Source organism: Ambystoma mexicanum, chromosome 2q, assembly GCF_040938575.1.
Source record: "Ambystoma mexicanum isolate Mex_15411 chromosome 2q, UKY_AmexF1_1, whole genome shotgun sequence".
Taxonomy (NCBI): domain Eukaryota; kingdom Metazoa; phylum Chordata; class Amphibia; order Caudata; family Ambystomatidae; genus Ambystoma; species Ambystoma mexicanum.
This window is the reverse complement of record NC_090924.1, coordinates 614,976,012-614,993,643: the sequence shown is the minus strand read 5'-3', so window position 1 is coordinate 614,993,643 and position 17,632 is coordinate 614,976,012. Positions and strand designations below refer to the sequence as shown.

General features: G+C 44.0%; 1 protein-coding gene across 2 annotated transcripts in view; it reads right to left on the bottom strand.

Moving 5' to 3' along the window:
• CCDC13 (coiled-coil domain containing 13) overlaps positions 1 to 17,632 on the bottom strand; it is a 1,886,344-nt gene that overhangs the window by 1,685,636 nt on the left and 183,076 nt on the right. For both annotated transcript variants that reach the window (XM_069647762.1, XM_069647761.1), the window contains exon 3: positions 14,696 to 14,844. In XM_069647762.1, coding sequence (XP_069503863.1) covers positions 14,696 to 14,844 — 149 coding nt within the window. The remainder of the gene's footprint in view (positions 1 to 14,695; positions 14,845 to 17,632) is intronic.

Genomic DNA, 17,632 nt, shown 5'->3' with positions numbered 1-17,632 from the left:
CTTGCAGTTGGGATCAGAGCAGGACTTAAGATTGAATGTCCCCCTAGAACACAATTCCCTACCTCTTAAATATGTTAGACCTAATTCAAGGCGGAGATATTCCATATGGCATCTCAGGTTCAATCCTAACACTGTGTGCCAATAATGGCCCTCAAGTTTGTTAAGCCATGTCAGATCCTGGCTGGCCAGAGCTTCAATGCCATAAAGGATATCCGGGGCAAAGCATTGGTGGTAAAGCTCAACGATCCCTTGCAGCGTGAGTGTTTTAGCTTGTTGTTTTCTATTGCTAATGGTCAGATCATAATTGGGGCCAGCCTCAAACTCCAAGCCCAAATATGGGTAGGACTGGGTGTGTTCTATGGTGCCCAGAGAGGTATCAATTCCAGTCCTATTATCTTATTACCTGCGATCATCAAGATATTGGTTTTACCCAAATTAATGGTCAGACCCAAATGAGACGCATAGCAGGCCAGCTCATCGAGCATACCTTTTATCCCTGACATGGTCCTGTCAAACAGGATCAGGTTATCTGCATAAAGCATGCCCACCATAGGATATTTCCCTAATTTGGAGGGACAGTTATATTTTGAAGCCATGCGTGGGAGGAGATCCGATATATAGAGATTATAAAGCGTGGGGGCCGCCAGACACACCTGCTTCAACCCCAGATTGATACATATCGGCTCAGAAACCTCCCCGTCATTATTTGGTCTTACCCTGGCCGTGGTATCGCAGTGCATCAGATTCAGGATATGCAGGAGCCAGCTGGGGCAATTCAAAGCACTAAGTTTGGACCACAGCGTCTCCCTGTTCACCTGATCAAATGCACTGTGGAAATCAACGAAAGTGATGTACAGAGTTGCTTCCTTCCTACTACGCGTGGTGTTAATCAGATGGTTGAGTACTAAGATTGTGTGTGGTGTGTTAGGCAGAATCCAGGGCAGTTCCCTTAGGGAGCACTACCCCAGATTAGGACTACAGGTGAGAGCAATAAATCCCCTTTGGTATCAGTCGGTACCACAAAGATTTAGTTGGTAGCTGTGGCTGAGCAGTCAGACTTATCTCAAGAGGGAGATGAGCAGTATTCAGGATTGACACAATAGATAGTACAGTACTATTGAGCAAGGAAACACTGACCAAAGTTTTGTATTAAAAAGAGAATATATATTTATTTTATACACTTCTAAGTCAACACATTGATCACAGTTAATAAAGTCAGTTAAGTTTAGTCAAAAGAAAAGCATATACAACTCCCTATTCAATTGTAGACAAGCTTGCGGTATAGTGAAAACTGAGCAAAACGGCACAGTGAAAACCTACTACAAATGGCACTCTACCAATTCAACGAAAGGGAGGGAAAGTACCAGTTAAACCGAAATATCTTCAGACACGCCCTAGCAACACTTCCCTGAAGTTTTGTGAACAAGTAATGCACAGTAACACTTTAACCAAAAGATAAGTGAATGAAAACTGAGCAAAATGGCACTCCACAAGTTAAAACAGTAGGAAGGAAGAGGGGTTTAGAAGATTTAGGTGCATCAACACATTTCTCATTGAAAACTAATCTAGTGAGAGCAGATCTAACAAATCAGCCAGAGTCAATAGGCCTGAGCTAGAGTCAGTGGTACAGTACCAAGAGCTTAGGAACAAAAATGTTCTTGTAGCTGCAGTCAAGTCTTTAGTAGAAAACTTTTGAAGAGGTAGATACAAGGCGAAAGACAATGTTAAGAGAGAGGGTGGCCGACCCCACAAGTAGTTAAAGGATTTAAAACACCCTTAGGGCTACCACGGAGAAAGGGCGGCCTGGCGGAACAATGTACCTTAAACGTGGAGAAGTGGCTCCTGCGGTGGCGGTTGTTCCTGGTAGTTCCTGCAGGTCGAGGGGTCCAACAGAGGAAGAGAGGATCTCGTCGTGGAGGAAAGTTTGAGTCGCTGCACTACCCAGGGACGAAACCAGCTGCGGTGCTGCCAAACAAAGTTTAAAAGGTACGCTCCTTTTTAATCGCGGTCCAGGTCAATAGCTACCTGGCTATCCGGTCTTCAAGTGCGGGGCACCGTAGAGTCGACCAAGGCAGGTCCGAGGGTGCGATAGGTGAACTGGTTGACCCCACCAGCTCAAGGGAAGGAGGCTCCTTCGCTGAAGATCTCTCGTCGTGTGGAAGAAAAGTGGTGAGACGATCTGGCAGGGCTTCACCGGTGGTGTAGATGCTGAAGATGTCTCTGGCTTCTCTCCCCTTTGGTTCCGTAGTTCCCGTGGCGACGTCTTGCTCGTCCAGTCCTCAGGACCCTGCTTTTATGCAGAAAGAGACCCATTCATACAGCCTAGCTGTCACTCACACAGTGGAGTGGTCTTCTTGGCGGGAGACCCTCCAGCCTATCTGGTTAGAGTTCGACCTGAGTTGCTGTGGCAACTCTGTCCGGGGGTTCTACTCCCCCTCCCAAACAACAGACCCACCCCGAACTCAGTGGCGCCGAAAGGAGGGCTTCTTGGCAGAAGCCCGCCAAAAGGACGAACAAAGGATCCCCAACCTGGGTTAGGAAAATGGAGTAAGACTCGAGAAAGAAGTTTTATCAAAGTTCTGGCAAATAAAACCTACCGGAGTAAAGTTAATAATAAAATAAACCGGCGGTATGTTAGAGGCTGTCAGTAAAAGTGGTAGCCTCGAACAGTGGGAAAATCCCATAGAGAAATATTCGAGGTCGAATAGAAAAGGTAGTAACCACTGCCACCAGCCAGAAACTTTGTAGAGGGGGACTTTAAGTTACCCTCTCGAAAATGAACATAGGGGAAAAACTATTAACCCCTTCCATTACTTCCATATTAAGATGGGGTGTACTGGTTAAGTTCATAACAATTGACTAGTAAAGTCAATGGGGACTTTACATGCCCTGGGAGACAGTAGTCAGTCCCAGGGTATGAAGTCTATGTCTGCGGGTCGCTACAACACCCCTGTGTCACAGCACGGAGGGTGCTGTGGGACACATGTGCATAAAGATGGTTCCTATGGGTGAGAGAAAATATCCCATAGGCATTAAACACAAAAATAGCCTAGAACACACATAGCAAAAATGCCTAAGAGTGTGAAAAAGAGTCTCACTCTTAGCAGGTAAAAAGAAATAAACCCTTCAAATCCAGCAAAGCTGCTGGGGGACTCTATAGGTAAGGGAAATTAGCCATAAAATGAGAATTCTCCCTAACACGGTGCCCGATCCAGGTCTAAAACCCATTTGGGCAAAATTGAGGACGTGATTGGCCTTAGCCCGCTTATCCAGCTCCCTAAGTACAAGTGTCATGAAAATCTTACTGGTTACATCCAACAAAGACAACAGTCGGTAATTGGTGACAACACCGCAGTCACCTCTTTTGTGAACAAGTATAAGAACCGACTGTCGCCACGTTGGAGGCACCAGACGAAACCTACAGACACGAGAGTAGGGAGTTAGTAGCACCCGGGCCCAATTTTCAGGGTCCCTTTTGAGGACTGAGTTCGCCAGGCCGTTAGGGCCAGAGGCCCTTGAAGTCTTAAGCTTCAATCTAACTTGTATGTCATGACTCAGATGTAAAGGCCAGAGAGCTGGCGTGGCATTAGTCACAGGCAGGCTAGGCACAGTGCTGTAGAATTTAGATGTAATATGCTTAACCCATTTCTCCCCAGTTATGGGATTAAGCAATCTCAGCATCTGATCCCCCCCCTAACTTGTGTTAGGAAGCGCCAGGTTTTACGGCCATCTTTACTGCACATCACCTCTATAAACTGCTGCCATGACGCTCTTTGCTGTGACTGCAGATAATAGCGCAGTCAGGAGGGAAATTTTGTTTTTGCAAGTTTAATATAGGCAAGGGTTTTCGGCACATCTGAAACAAATGAAGCCACCAATCTGTGTGCTTTAATAGCACGCCTCATAATACCTTTATGATCGCGAATTTTAATATCAAAGGTTTCACAACCTTTTACTCTCCACTTTCTACAAGATATCAGCCTTCTGGTAAAAATCCTCTTAGTTAATTGGGTAATCCATTCCTCAATTGCCTCAGCACTCTTACCCCTCAAAACTTGATCAGTCCTAAAGTGATCCGGGAAGGTGATCCTAGTCATTCTTTCAATGTTTTTTTCGGTCCAGGAGATCCTGTTTCCCGAATGACTAGGTATCACCCCTCCACAAACTCCAGGCTCCTCAACAACCCCACTCTCCCCCATACATAGAGTTACAGTAGCATGATTGCTGTATGTGTTAAGGGAGATTGATAATTGATGTACTTGGTTCAACAGGGATTCGGAGACCGCTATATAATCAAGCAGAGAGCTCTTCTTCCCCACTGACCAAGTCACCTTACCCGGATAATCACCATTAGTGCAGCCATTTAATATTGTGTAGTTTAATTCTTTCAGATAATCCAGCCACATCCTCCCTTTGTCGTTAGATTTACCCATGCCAGAGGAACAGTGATCAAACACATTAGCATAAGACCTGCAACCCAATTGGTCAATACATTTGGCATTCTAGTCTCCACACAACATTACAGGGTGCCCCACATCCCCCAAATGTCGAGAGTCCAGAATAGTATCCAACTGATCATATATCGTCTCAGTTAGTGCTGCACCGGGGAAGGTGGGGGATCATATATATTAACTATTAGAATGTCCTGATAGCCACACCAACCTCTGGGAGGGGTATTTCTATAGCCAATATGTGGTCTCCAGGGTCACATTGATGAATTAATTTAGGGTCTAGGGACGTCTTGGCAGCAATCAACAGGCCCCCAGCAGGGCATCCACTCTCACCCATCGAGGCCAGTGTCTGGAATAGGGCATAGCCATCAAACTTAATATCAAAAGTAACCCAGGTTTCTTGGAGGGCAAAAACTTCACATACAGATAATATTTCATAAGAGCCTCCCTCATTGAGCCAGTGGTTGAATCCCCTCGTATTCCAGCTTAAGATAGATGCAGTTCATTTTGCGGATCTTTTGTTTCAACCACTCCCATCCTTCATCATCACTAAGTTTAGCCTTGGCATGAGATAATGCCTGTATAGGGGACCTGGGCATCTGGCAATTACAATAGGTGCAACCCACACGGCTAGCCTTTGCTGGTAAACTGACATCCAGCAAGTAGCCCAGATGTGCCAGGGAAGCCTGATTTTGGCGAATTAGAGATGCAGTTTCTGGTAGGCCACAATCGATTTTCGTAATTTTAGAGCCCGATGGCCACAATGGTTCAATGAAATCAAAGTCTAATGAATTCAAGATCCATAGTGATGGGATCTTGTGAAACAGTGCTAGCAGGGATGCCCGGTTCAATGGCTGTTTATTTGCCTTCCTCCGGAGGGTGGATGGTAAGCATTTTCCCATCCAATTCCATGGGCTGCACCACCTTTGGAATGGCCTCAGATAATGGCACTGATGCAGCCCCCTGTTGTGCACACACTGGGGCTGCCCGTGTTGGTGGCTCAGATTGCCCCGTGCTGGGCCCATTCTGGTCAACCCTCGGAGGATGTTCGTTCGCTGGAGTTTTTTCAACCAGCCAGCTAGTTAATGTACCAACCATCTGTGCTGACCTTCTTTTGCGGCACGCCACTCTCTTTTGCTGCTTCTTGGACAGAGTACTGCTGCCCAGTCGGAGGGTAGAGTTCAGGGGCTGCATGGGGGCTGATCTATTATCCTCCAGGCAGGGCAGTGCTGTATTGAGCTGATTAGAGGTATTTACTTGCCTTTTCTTGGCGAGACTCTGCTGTCTTTGAGATAGACTGCCCGTCACAATGGGCACCTCCGCATTAACTCCTGCCATAATGGGTGTTTTTACTGGCACGACACGTTTCTTGGGACACCTCTTCACATAAGTCAATTGTGGGTGGATGATCACTGAGTTTTATGGCATTCAAGATTTTAAATATAGAGGCTATAATCGTGCCTTGGCGTTTTAAATCTTCGTGCATGGCCCACACAACTTCAAAAGAATTTTAACTGCAAAATTCAAAATGCCTTGGCTCTGGGCCGTACTCGAGGTGTCATGTGTGGAGAAATCCTCCGGCGCAGAGCCAGATAGATCCGTTACCAACTCAGAGCATATTAGGCGAGGCAGAGAGACAGGGACCAAAGGGGTGCAAAGGGGACTGTCGACCCCCCCCCCCGGGGCCTCCTCCACACATTCCACTGATGCCAACACAGGCACCCTTGGTTCCGTGAGAGGGAGGGGCAATGGATCTGGTAAGCCCCGGAGTAAGTTCAAGTTGGTATTCCCCTCCTTGCTCTATGCCACAATTTCGCCCAAGGGGTACACAGTATTGGAGTCTTTCCTCCCTTGCACCCCAGTAGAATGGGATGTATTGTCCTGTAAGGCATAGCACAGTTGTAATAAGGAATCGTCGTCCAAATCCAGAGGATGGTATATTTTATCTGGTTCCAATAGTGATTTTGCGGTGACATTAGTGCCTGCTCCCCACCCCTGTACCAGAGATTTTGGAGGGAAATAGGCATCTAAAGGGCCTTTTACAGGCACCTCTGGGGCTCTAACCGGCTCTCTGTTATTTCCTCCAGTCTCAACCGGGCGGTCTGGGACAGCTGTTGGCAATTTTCCCAATCATAACCCGTAGGGTTTCTTCAGATGGGCAGCCACATTTTTACTGCGGCTTTGAGCTTTCCCGGCATGCTGTTGTACAAAAAAGGGGGGGGGGGAGCTCCACTAGAGCCTGAGTGAGTCCAAGTCGAGTGTTCTCGGCAAAATGTCTTGGACTTAGTTGACATGTGACAGGCTATGGTAGAATTAACTACCACACTCCCGACAACCAGCGATTGATGAGTTAGCAAAGCGAGTTTTCAAAAAGTCTTTATAGCGGGGCGCAACTGAGTGTAATCCTTCAATTAGAAGTTAGTTAGCAAGTGACCCGTTAATGTAGTTAACGGTCGGGATACTTAGCAGGTTGCGCAGAGAAGCAGAATGAAGAGCCAATATCCAGGTTGCAGACAGAACATAGCAGTAATACAATGTATGATTAGCTGAAGGTCTTATGTTACCTGAGAAGGCCGACTCAAGTTCTGCTTGCAACGCGGGAACACCGGAACACAATGCGCACACCGCACGCTCCACGTTGGGAGAGGTTTTTAAGTCCAGCCCCTCTATTCAAAGTAATGGCTACTGTAAACAGACTGCTATTCCAAGTGCAAACTCCTCTGGCAGAACACTGGAACACACTGCACACTGCAAAAGGGTGAGGCAAAGCACTGACAACACCTTCATAGCCTGGGAGCTTCCAAACACAGTCCTGGCCAGAATGGGGCAAAATATGGGTATATGGTGTTGATATTCAGAGTGGTACATTTAAATGTAATGTGGATAATGTGCTTGTACTCTGGGGCAGCTGATCTTTTAGTGCATGGAAGGACTTGTATCAACTTTATGGACCATATCAAGTGTCACTTTATTGTTTGAATTGCTGTTTCGTTTCATTGTACTTTGAATAAGTGTACTGGCGGGAGTTAATCTGACTAACTAATGCTCTGCTTTCTAGTGATACAGTTAATGAGCAAAATTAAAGCAGCAGTGGAGTGTATCCCCTATGACATTTAGCAGCGTCAGAACATGGTTTCCCTTTCAACTAACCAGTAAATTGGCAAAAAGCTGCCTGGGATCTATGGGGCTAAACTTTCAAATCAGTAATTCCTGGACTGAGGCCATGCTGGTTGGGTTGGTCATTGGTTGGGTGACTATTCCTTGTGGGGGAAGGCGTTTGAGAGTAAGTGGCAGCACGGTGTCTTCATGGAGCCTCGAAGGGGGTAGTGGTTTCCCAGTGACTGCATGACTGATAGTTGACTGAGCCAATGGCTGCAAGGAATCAGGAAAGGGAAGCATCAAGCTAAATTGACAGTGTGTAGGCAATGAAGGCCAACAAGCTGTTTTTCAGCTGAGTGTTGAGTTAGGATGAGGTGTAATATTGTTATTGGAAGCGGGTCATGGGTCGTGGTGCATCTGCACAGTTGTCCACCTGCAAGCATAAGAAGTGTGTGGTCCCTCAAACAGCAAATGCGAAAAATTGCTGAGGACTTTAATTAGCACCTCATCCCACTAGGTGATGGTTAGGAGCCCATCCTAGTGTGCATAGGAGGTCAAAGGAAAGAGTTGGCCCATAGGTATCCCACTTGTCAAGAAATCATGGGTATCCAAACATGTGTTGGGTGTAAAATTAAAGCGAGGTATTAGATAAAGCCTTGCTATTTTCTCCAGCTACTATGCTATTCAGAAGTGGTAATAGGCAAGGATAAGCTAAATCCTGAAGATTAAAAAACAAACCATAATGTGAAGGGTCCGTTACATTTTGGAGCAAAGCATATCCTTATTATGGGAGATGATTCACACCCTTCTGAACATCACTTTCAAATCTTGTGTACCTCACATTCAATCTAGTAATGCACTGTTATTGTATGGATGCATGCCAGCATTGTAGTATAACTGTCCATTCATGAAACTTTATGAAAAGGAAATTAAAGATACCATACACGTTACTTGTGGTTGTTAATGAGAGATTTGTGCATGGCTTAAATACAAAGTTAGGGTTATACTGACCCCCAATCAATAGGTAAAGGCAAGGACAAATGTTATCACTGTGTGTGGGGCACAGTTTATGGGTTTGTCATCGTGTAGTGGGGACTTGATCATGGACTTTGCTGCAACCCTGATTTCCTGAAGTGCAGTTAGTGTCAACAATTTAAACAACCAGGTTGCAGTTATTTCCATTGGGTGTGTAGTATATTTTCAGTAAATGTTCTCCCCCATTGTTCCACATGAATGGAAAAATATCAATAAGTACGCCAATCCCCATTCCAGAAAGGGACTTTCTTTGACTTTTCCAGTACTCATTGCAATAACACTGATAAACCAATGAGGGAAAAACCATCAGAATCAACAAATGCAACTACTAGTACAACAACCTCTATCAGTAAACAACCATTGTAGGAAAGAACAAGTGAGGAAAAAGGGGTAAAGACATGCATGCAAAGAAATTGCAATGACAAATGGAGCCTTTCATGGCGGCTCCCATATGGAGGGAGCGCCGCACCAATGTAGCCAGCTGAAGCGGTCCAGCATGACCATCTAGGCAGCGTATCTCAGGTGCCACAATAAGTATTGCCGCCAGTTGCGACAAAGGCGAGTGTGCCAGATGTAGGTGGACAGAGTAACATAAGCCAAGATCTGTCCTTCTTAAAACTGTACAAACAGGTCCTATATTTGTACTCAGTCTTTTGTAATGACAGGTCTCCAGAACGGTCAATTACTGCTCCCCGGGGTGTCTGCTGCTACCGCCTCTCTGTGTGCAGCAAGGCATTCTTCTTGAGGCTTGCATCCAGCATTTTAGGGAAAACGATTGACTGGTTTCCCGTTTGTCTCTTGAGAAGTCTGGTGTCGGCAGAAACTGGGAGAGCTTCGCCAGCAGAGTGGTTTTAGCAAGGTGCAGCAGCAGAACTTCGTTACAGTCTTCTTCAGATTAGCATTTGCATCCTTGTGCTTCAGCACTAGTCCTAGGGTTATGGTACTGTTGTTGTAAAGGCCTTAGGGTGCCAGTATCTTGTCAGAGAAAATGGACTATTGCGCCCAACACCCAGAGTGCCCAAACCATAGTCAGTGGACAAAGAAGAAAGGAAAACCAGGCACCAAGTGGGGGTAGACAGAAGCAGGAATAGGATATGCACCTACAGAGCTAATACATTGTAACGATACAATGAAACTGTTGTAGAGCGAACATGACTATGAATAGGGGTGCATGTTTAATGGTAACTAGTGGATTAGGCTGAATGCTGGTCTAGAAAGAGGGAAAATAGGAAAACTTATAGTATCAAGTATTTTCCAGCACTGGAGGATTCTGGTACCATGGAATAAGTACTAGAATAAGTGGCAGCATGGTTGTGTGATGATGTTGAGATAGGCTGAGGAAGCACTTTTAGTGTGGAGGTCAGAATTGTAAAGGAGCATTTTTATGCGCCTGCTGCCAATATCAGGTCTACCTTCTGCCAAGCCAACTGTCAAAATTGATAAAGCCAAGGAGAGCATGCGTAAAAAGGTGACTGTGGGGATCCACAATGGGAGAAAGGGAAGAAAGAAGAAAACACCATCCTGCAAGTCCCATACTTGCATGGCCTCTCCATGGGGACAAATTCACTGACAAAATCTGTGGGAAATGTGGAGCTGACTAATTGGCGCAATGTAACCACCGAGCAAACTGAACTCCACTACCATTGGCCAACTGCCTGGCGTGATTAAGTATGCAAAATATAAATGATGTTATACTAACAGAAATACCAAAGTAAAAATGTGCAATACAGCCCAGAGTACAAATAAGTCATGAAGTCTAAAAGAGTTTGCGCAATATGAAGATGTTACCTGTGGCCATTATGTAAATCTAAGAACTGGCGTGAGACTTGTTGATCCCTCGTAACTTGGCATGTACCCATTAAAATTCTCCCCTAAAATAATGGGCATTAGGACCTACAAGACTTTGTAATAGTAAATGCAAAAGGGACACACAACGGGGTGCATTTAAGAACCTGGCAAGTGATTAGTAAATCTATGTGATTTTATGTATTCATGTGATTTAGTATCAAATTGCCTGTACGACTATGCTACGCCTGGCCCTCGGTCTGGCCCATTTAGAGAAAGTTAATATGTCCACCGACTCCTCGCCAAACCTTTTCCTCTATGTTCCGGAGCAGTTTTTACATATTCCCCAAACCCTGTATCCAGCCTGAAGAATCTCCTTTCCCTAGCCTCTACACCCTGTAGTATTCCAGAAACGGGAGCCATTCCATATTGATGTGTGTATGGGATTGCATACTGTCTTCGTAAATTTCATAGGCCTTATCCAGCCACTCCACCTTAATGAGAAGATAAGTCCTTTTCCAGTACCTGGTGAGACACACTCGTGCTGCCATAATTAATTTGGCATGTGTGACAGCAACGAATAGCCCCTGGCGTCTTTCTCAACCCCAAACAACAATAGCAACAGAGGCAGGGTCCTGGCAATGCCATCTATGGCATTCACCCAGCCTAAAACCTCCATCCAGTACAGCTGTGCATTCAGACAAATTCACCACTGGTGCCAATAGTCGCTCACGACTGTGCAGCCCCTCCAACAATGGGGACTAACCCCCGTGTACATGATAGCGGATTAGTCATGTGGTCACATGTTGATTCAATCTATTGGTCCTAACACTTTAAAGTTCTCACCCATATAGGTTTTCAATAAAATACACGATACAGGAACAGGGAGGCAACTTTCAAGGAAGTGTCCCATCACGCATCGGTATTTAAAGCTACAGCACTAACATACACTAACATACATGTGTTGTGAGGGAGTGCTAAGTATTTATCCATGAATGTATGAATTATCAAAATCTCCCTCATGTCTCATGACTATGATCAAGTACTCTTCTGCTCATTATCCAAGAAATGCCTCATATGCCGTGGCCGTAGCCAGTGAATTAAAGCCCTTTTGAGTATCTGCTATATAACGGATGCTATATAATGGATATATTTATATCCATGTGGTGTGTTTTTGATAGATGGGTATCGGTCATGTGCAGTTGCGAGGTCTGTATACCAATCCAATCCACAAATTCAAATATATGTGTTCTGGTGCTACCCCAGTTTGGGTAATTTCGTGGGAAATCCCATGTTTGTGGATTCTTACTATACGTCACAGGCCTGCTATTGAGCTACACTCAATTAACACGAAGGGCCCGCTCAAGATCTTACTTATTTTTGATGGTATGCCTCCTGCTCCATGACACATAATTTACAATCATCTCTGTATAACAGGACAAAAACACTTAGTAGCTTGTAATCACCACTGAACACCATATGAGTGGAGAGGCATTTATATTACTACTCTTAATTCCAACAGAGGTATAGAAAGCAAGGAAAATCAAAGTCCACATTCATTCCTTTGGGGCTCAAAGACTCTAGTCGCTCAATCCAATAGATCTCTTTTTGATGTAGTACCAGCAACTGAATGCAGTAAGGGGCAGCGCCCCTCCCCCCATTTAAAGCCAGGCAGAGAAAATCGTATGGAGTGATTATTGCAAATGTGTGAAAATAGAACTCATAGGGTTAAAAGACATTAGTACTTTAAATGGTGTTATGTTTATAAAGTCGAAAATGCTTTTATCATGGTTTAGTATGTTGGCAAGGTACAGAATGCACACTATAAAAATTGAGTAGGAAAATGATTACTTTTTTTACTATACCCAGACAGAAAAGAACTACCATTTATGTAACCTACAATGCCTTTAACTGACAATGCCTTTATATGAGTAAATAGAATGTATTAAGTGAAGCGACTTGCTACAGACAGTGGCAGCATATGTCAGCCCAGAGTTGAACAATTCAACGTCGCAGTGCCATGCAAAAAACCAGATAAGCATTCTGAAACCAGACAGTTAATGAGGGTATGTTTGAATTTCTAGCCAAGGGATGCAGCTGCGTGACCATATTTGGGATAGTGTGGCTGGGAAAATCCTAGGATGGGTGCCAGAATGTATTTCAATTTGAAGGTTTAAACAGATAAGAATTAATTGCCAGGTCCAGAGCATAGTCAGCGGAGAGTTTTGCCTGGACATGTTTAGAAAAGGGAGGGGAGTTCGACTCTTCTGCTCTGAAAAGTATAAAAGGAAGCTCCATTTTCAGAAGGGAGCATGGGTTTGTGTACTTGACAACGATGCTGTTTGTAGTCTGGTGTGAATAAAACCTGAAGTCTTTTGTGAACCTGACTCCGTCTCCCTGCCTGATGCTTGAAATACTTTGCTGAAATGCCAGAGAGCCCTTGAGAGCAACAGAGGGCCCCAGGACATCCCGAAGAGCCTAATAGAATGGAAGAGGTGAAGAAAAGCACGATCGGGGTCTTAGCACCTCGCCCACAATGTAATAATGTATTTATATTACCCCCTCATATAGGGCATTTAACCTGCTTATTTTAGAGAATAATGCATTAATGTGCTACTGAATTAATTGTGAATACAAGAATAATCTATATATTTCTTGTTTATTTGTAATAAATACTTTTGAACGCAATACAGGAATTGGTCATTGTTTTGACCATTTGAGAGTGACTGGGTCATTCATCAGTGAGTCTGGTGGATAGTGTTGGTTGGGTACTCCCCAGGTCTCTCAGCCCAGCTCAGCTTGCTACAGTGCCTGCGTGGCTTATCGCACCTGACTGGGGTGTCACAGGAACCCAGACCACGCTGGTCGCTTATCTATACATTAATGGGCTTGCCGCTCCATGAGCCCTCTTCCCAATGTGGTGCAAAGCGCCCTTGTTATTTGTCTTGAATTTCCATATTGTCACAGCACGCAAGCTAAGGCATACCTGGGAGGTCGCTGGTCGTTTCCCCTTTGTTGTTTTTCTGTTTTTTTGTTTTACTTTTTCCTGCCTTTTTCACGGGGGTACATTTGCATCTTGCTTTGCTCTTGCGCAGCATAGTCTCCAGTCAGGCACACTGTAGGGCTTTACCTTTGCACGTTTTAATTCAGGGCTGTGGCCTATCGCTGTGAGGTGCTGCCGTTGTCCACTTTGCTTAATATAGCACTGAGCCACTACGGTTCCATGTGTTAACGTGCTTCCCCAGGCTGGTAGTAGTGAGCAGTCCCTGTCATCACTCCACTTTTAATGCAAATTTCAAAATGTACTGAATCACACTTTCAAGGTGTCACTCCACATTCGTATACTTCGCTGATAGTGAGGAGGAATGGTCTGCATCTCTCAAATGTCACCTGAAAGGGTTTGTGCGCCATTTATGTTATTTTATGATCATATGTTATGTTACTTGGATTTTCTATTGCATATACACTGGATACAGCAAGCTGGATACCGCCTGCATTCTGAATCAGTAAACTGGTGGACTAAACTCAGCCAACTGTACAATGTTACTTGCACGGGTAACAGGGCGCCTTTAGAACACATGAACCCTGAGAGATTTAGGGCCAGATGAGGCCAGGAATAAAGATCTTTTAGGCGGAAAAAAATGGTAAAGTTTCACCAGCAGTACAATTTCGAAGGGCTTTCTTCTTTATAAAGGGATACTTAGGTTATTTGTTGTCACCCCTGCTGTAACAATAAGTAATCAGGGTGATTGTAGGTCCAAGATCAGTTAATTATTTTAATACAGTGGTGATATATTACAGTATATGGATTCTGCACAGAAATCCCAGATATCATTCAGGAGAAAAAAAAGATACAGTCATTTTCACACGTGTGGTATTTGTAAGGCAAAACAAGTTTCTGCTATTAGACCAAGTCTACACTCTACACAGAACTGAGCTGTTACCCACACGCACACCATTCTTATGTGGCCACAATAGTTCTGCATCACAAAAATCTAAAAACGGGCTGCTGGAAATTAAAACTTATAAAAACATTGGTGTTTTCAAAACGGCTGTTGAATTCCATAACTTTAAAGGCATTTCATTTTTTAATTCTAGCAACTTCATGACACATATGAATTTATTCATGGTAAATGTTGGGCTCTTATCTTGTGCCTTTAGTTAGAGTAAGGTAGAATATATTTTGTTGGTAGTTTACAGAACTGCTATTATGAGGCTGTCTTGTAACAGCATGTTGTGTTATGCAGTGCAATACAACATTTTAAGGCTGTAAAATGGGTTGTTTGATCAGATCAGTGATGTATTACAAAAACATTGCCCTCTACCTGCGAGGGCCACTTTGTCGTCTTCCACTGTCTTCTTGAGATGCCGAATTTCAAAGTCTTTCTCCTGCAGCAATTTGTAAAGTCTGCCGTTTTCATCCTTGACTTCTCGCAGATGGTCTTGTAGCTGTTCATTTTCATCCGCGAGCAACCTACAATTTATAACAATGATCATTGCATGCGTGCTTCCAAAACTGGTATACTGCAGAGCAGATGTACAAACACGTAAGGGCATAGCACCAAGGGCACTCTGCCTGTTCTCATTCTCATTTATTCTAAACAGGTCTTAACAATTACAAACTGTCTACTCTAGACCACACGTCCTTTCCCAGTCATCTGTAAGGTTCTCCGAAGCCCCCATCGTCCTACTCTTAATATTTAACTGACCTTCTACATGTCCTTCCACAAAACAAACAGGCAGCTGGACAAAGGGGCAACTGAACACTAGTTATGCAGATGAGAGACAAAGGCACGTAAAAGTGCCATACCACACAAATGAACACACAAATGTCACTTGACAGAAAACCTGCCTCTCTCAAATGCAATCATGAATGTCTGCCTTTCTACTGAAACTGAATACCACTATTGCATAATGCCTTCTCATCTTAACCATTAACATACAAATCTGGTATGGCACCATGCAGTTAGAAGGCAAACTCCTCAACTATTTCAATCGCAAAATTCCTTGGCTTTCACTTTGATAGCTAACTCAACTACAAATAACACTGAGTGAAGAAAGCACAGACCGCACTGACCCATCTAACTACAGGATAAAAACCCTACGGTCCAGACAATGCTTTCCGGATTTAATTATTCTCAGCACTGGAATTGCTAAAGCTTAAAAAGAGGTTTGGAATCACTGAAGCAAAAAAAGTGGGTGCTGTCATCAAGCACGGTAGGCCAGATGTAAATGGTTTGTCTTAACATCTCATAAAGGTACTTTAGAAGGCAGACCCAAATTAATTGCCTTAGGATTCTGTGACGAATTGTGGGTATTCGTCCATACTCCTCAGGGGTCGTCCATACTCCTCAGGGGGGAGCCTCTCCCTTTGAGGCTAGGGAAGTGAATCTGCTCAGCATGACCCTCCCTAGGGTTTCTGGTTAAGTGGTGAAAAATGAGAAAAAAAGATGTCTCTTTAAGAAGAGATGTGTACTTAACCGAGATGAGTGGAGTATTGAGGATAAGCAGAGAGTATTGTATGCAGGGGAAGCCCACTGACATGATTACACCTTGGAGAGGCTGACATGAGACGAGCTGAGGAGACTGCAACTTTTGAGGAGGCAAAGAACGCCAGTTTGATAAGGCGGAGGCCGGTGCATCCTACAACGGAGAAACCGGTGTGAAACAGGAGAGCGGAATCCTGTAACAGGTTGTGGCGGTACCACAGCCATATCGTGATGGGCAGGACACCCAAAGAACCACGCTGAGACTATCAGAGTAGGGAGTGCGAACAGCTTCCCAACACAAGCTGCCAGAAGACAATCTGAGAACGGCAGACCGGTGAAACCGAATAACGGGAAGGCAAATGGGTGCAAGAATTAATCAAGGGGATATCCAGAGAGTATTATAGAAGATTGTGTTAGGAAACAAACACAAGAAAGGGAGACATTAATATAAAAAGACTAACAGAAGATAACAGAATACCAGGGCAATCAAGCCATTTTCGTGGCCTCGTTTAAGTTGGTTATATTGTGGTAGGCTCAGGTAGAATTAGATTTGGGCAAATTACGTTATTTTCTTTGGGACTTCCTGACGACAGACGAGCACTTTTAATTCCTTTAGATAGGCATGTCAACCCCTCTAGCAATAGGGGACGATAGGCTTTCTACTTATAAGTTCATTAAAAGCAAGTCGTATTTTCCAACCCACCACATATGGTGTCAGAAGTGTGATATAAATGTCCCGATACAGAGTCAGACGCCGCTATACCAAGGGTCTATGGCGACGTCCATCGATAATCTCCCACCCATAGGACTTTTTGGCATAAAACCCTATTTGGGAAGCAACCCCAACCCTGGCCGTGCTGAACCCTTATTGACCACGCTTAAGGACAGTCCTAATTCCTGTCAATTATTTTAGTTATATCTCCAAAATTAGTGTAAAAGGAATGTGTTTCTATGAAGAAAGTCACATAGGAAAACCAAAGATTCGCTTTTTTAGAGTACACTAATAAGTTTAATATATCAAAACATTTAGAAATCAAATCACTTTTTAGAATTCAAAACACTTTTTACAAAAGGTAAAAATATTGAAAAAAGGAAACCTACAACAAAACATTCATAATATGTACATTGATTCCCAAAAGGAACAGAGAAGTATATTCATCACAAACAATATGGATAAAATACAATAGCTTAATTAGAAAACGAACCCAGTGGGAACAAAAATTGTTCCTACAGATGGGAAAATACCAGGGTGTTTAAAAAATTACCCTGATATACAAAAAGACATAAATCAAACACAGTTTACGTGGTTATCTGCCGACGTGTAGGGTATATCATACATATGTTCCTAAAGTGACCAAGGAACAAAAACGCGTAGATAACACGTTTCGGCGTGCAAAATGGGCAACAATAGTTGGAGCCTTCCTCAGGGCATAATTGGGGTTGAAGGGTTGGTTTCTCCCTAAAGGGGGCAGAGAAAATAGAACAAAATTTGTTCAGAGGGTACTCAAGTAGACTTATTCTAAGGTCTGAATTTAGTTTTTTGCTGCTGGTCTAAATAAAAGGTACACGGATCACTCACCCTGTATGTTCATTAGGGACAGGGGGAATCCGTGATGCTGTCTTCCCGGTATATTAAAGTTCCTGGACTAGACTAGACATAATATTCTTCTTTGCTGTGGAGGGACACGGCAACTAAAAGAGTAAGGAAAGGAAACATATCTCAGGTATGAGGGTAAAAGGACAGATGTTAGGCAATGCAAAAGGCTGTCAGCA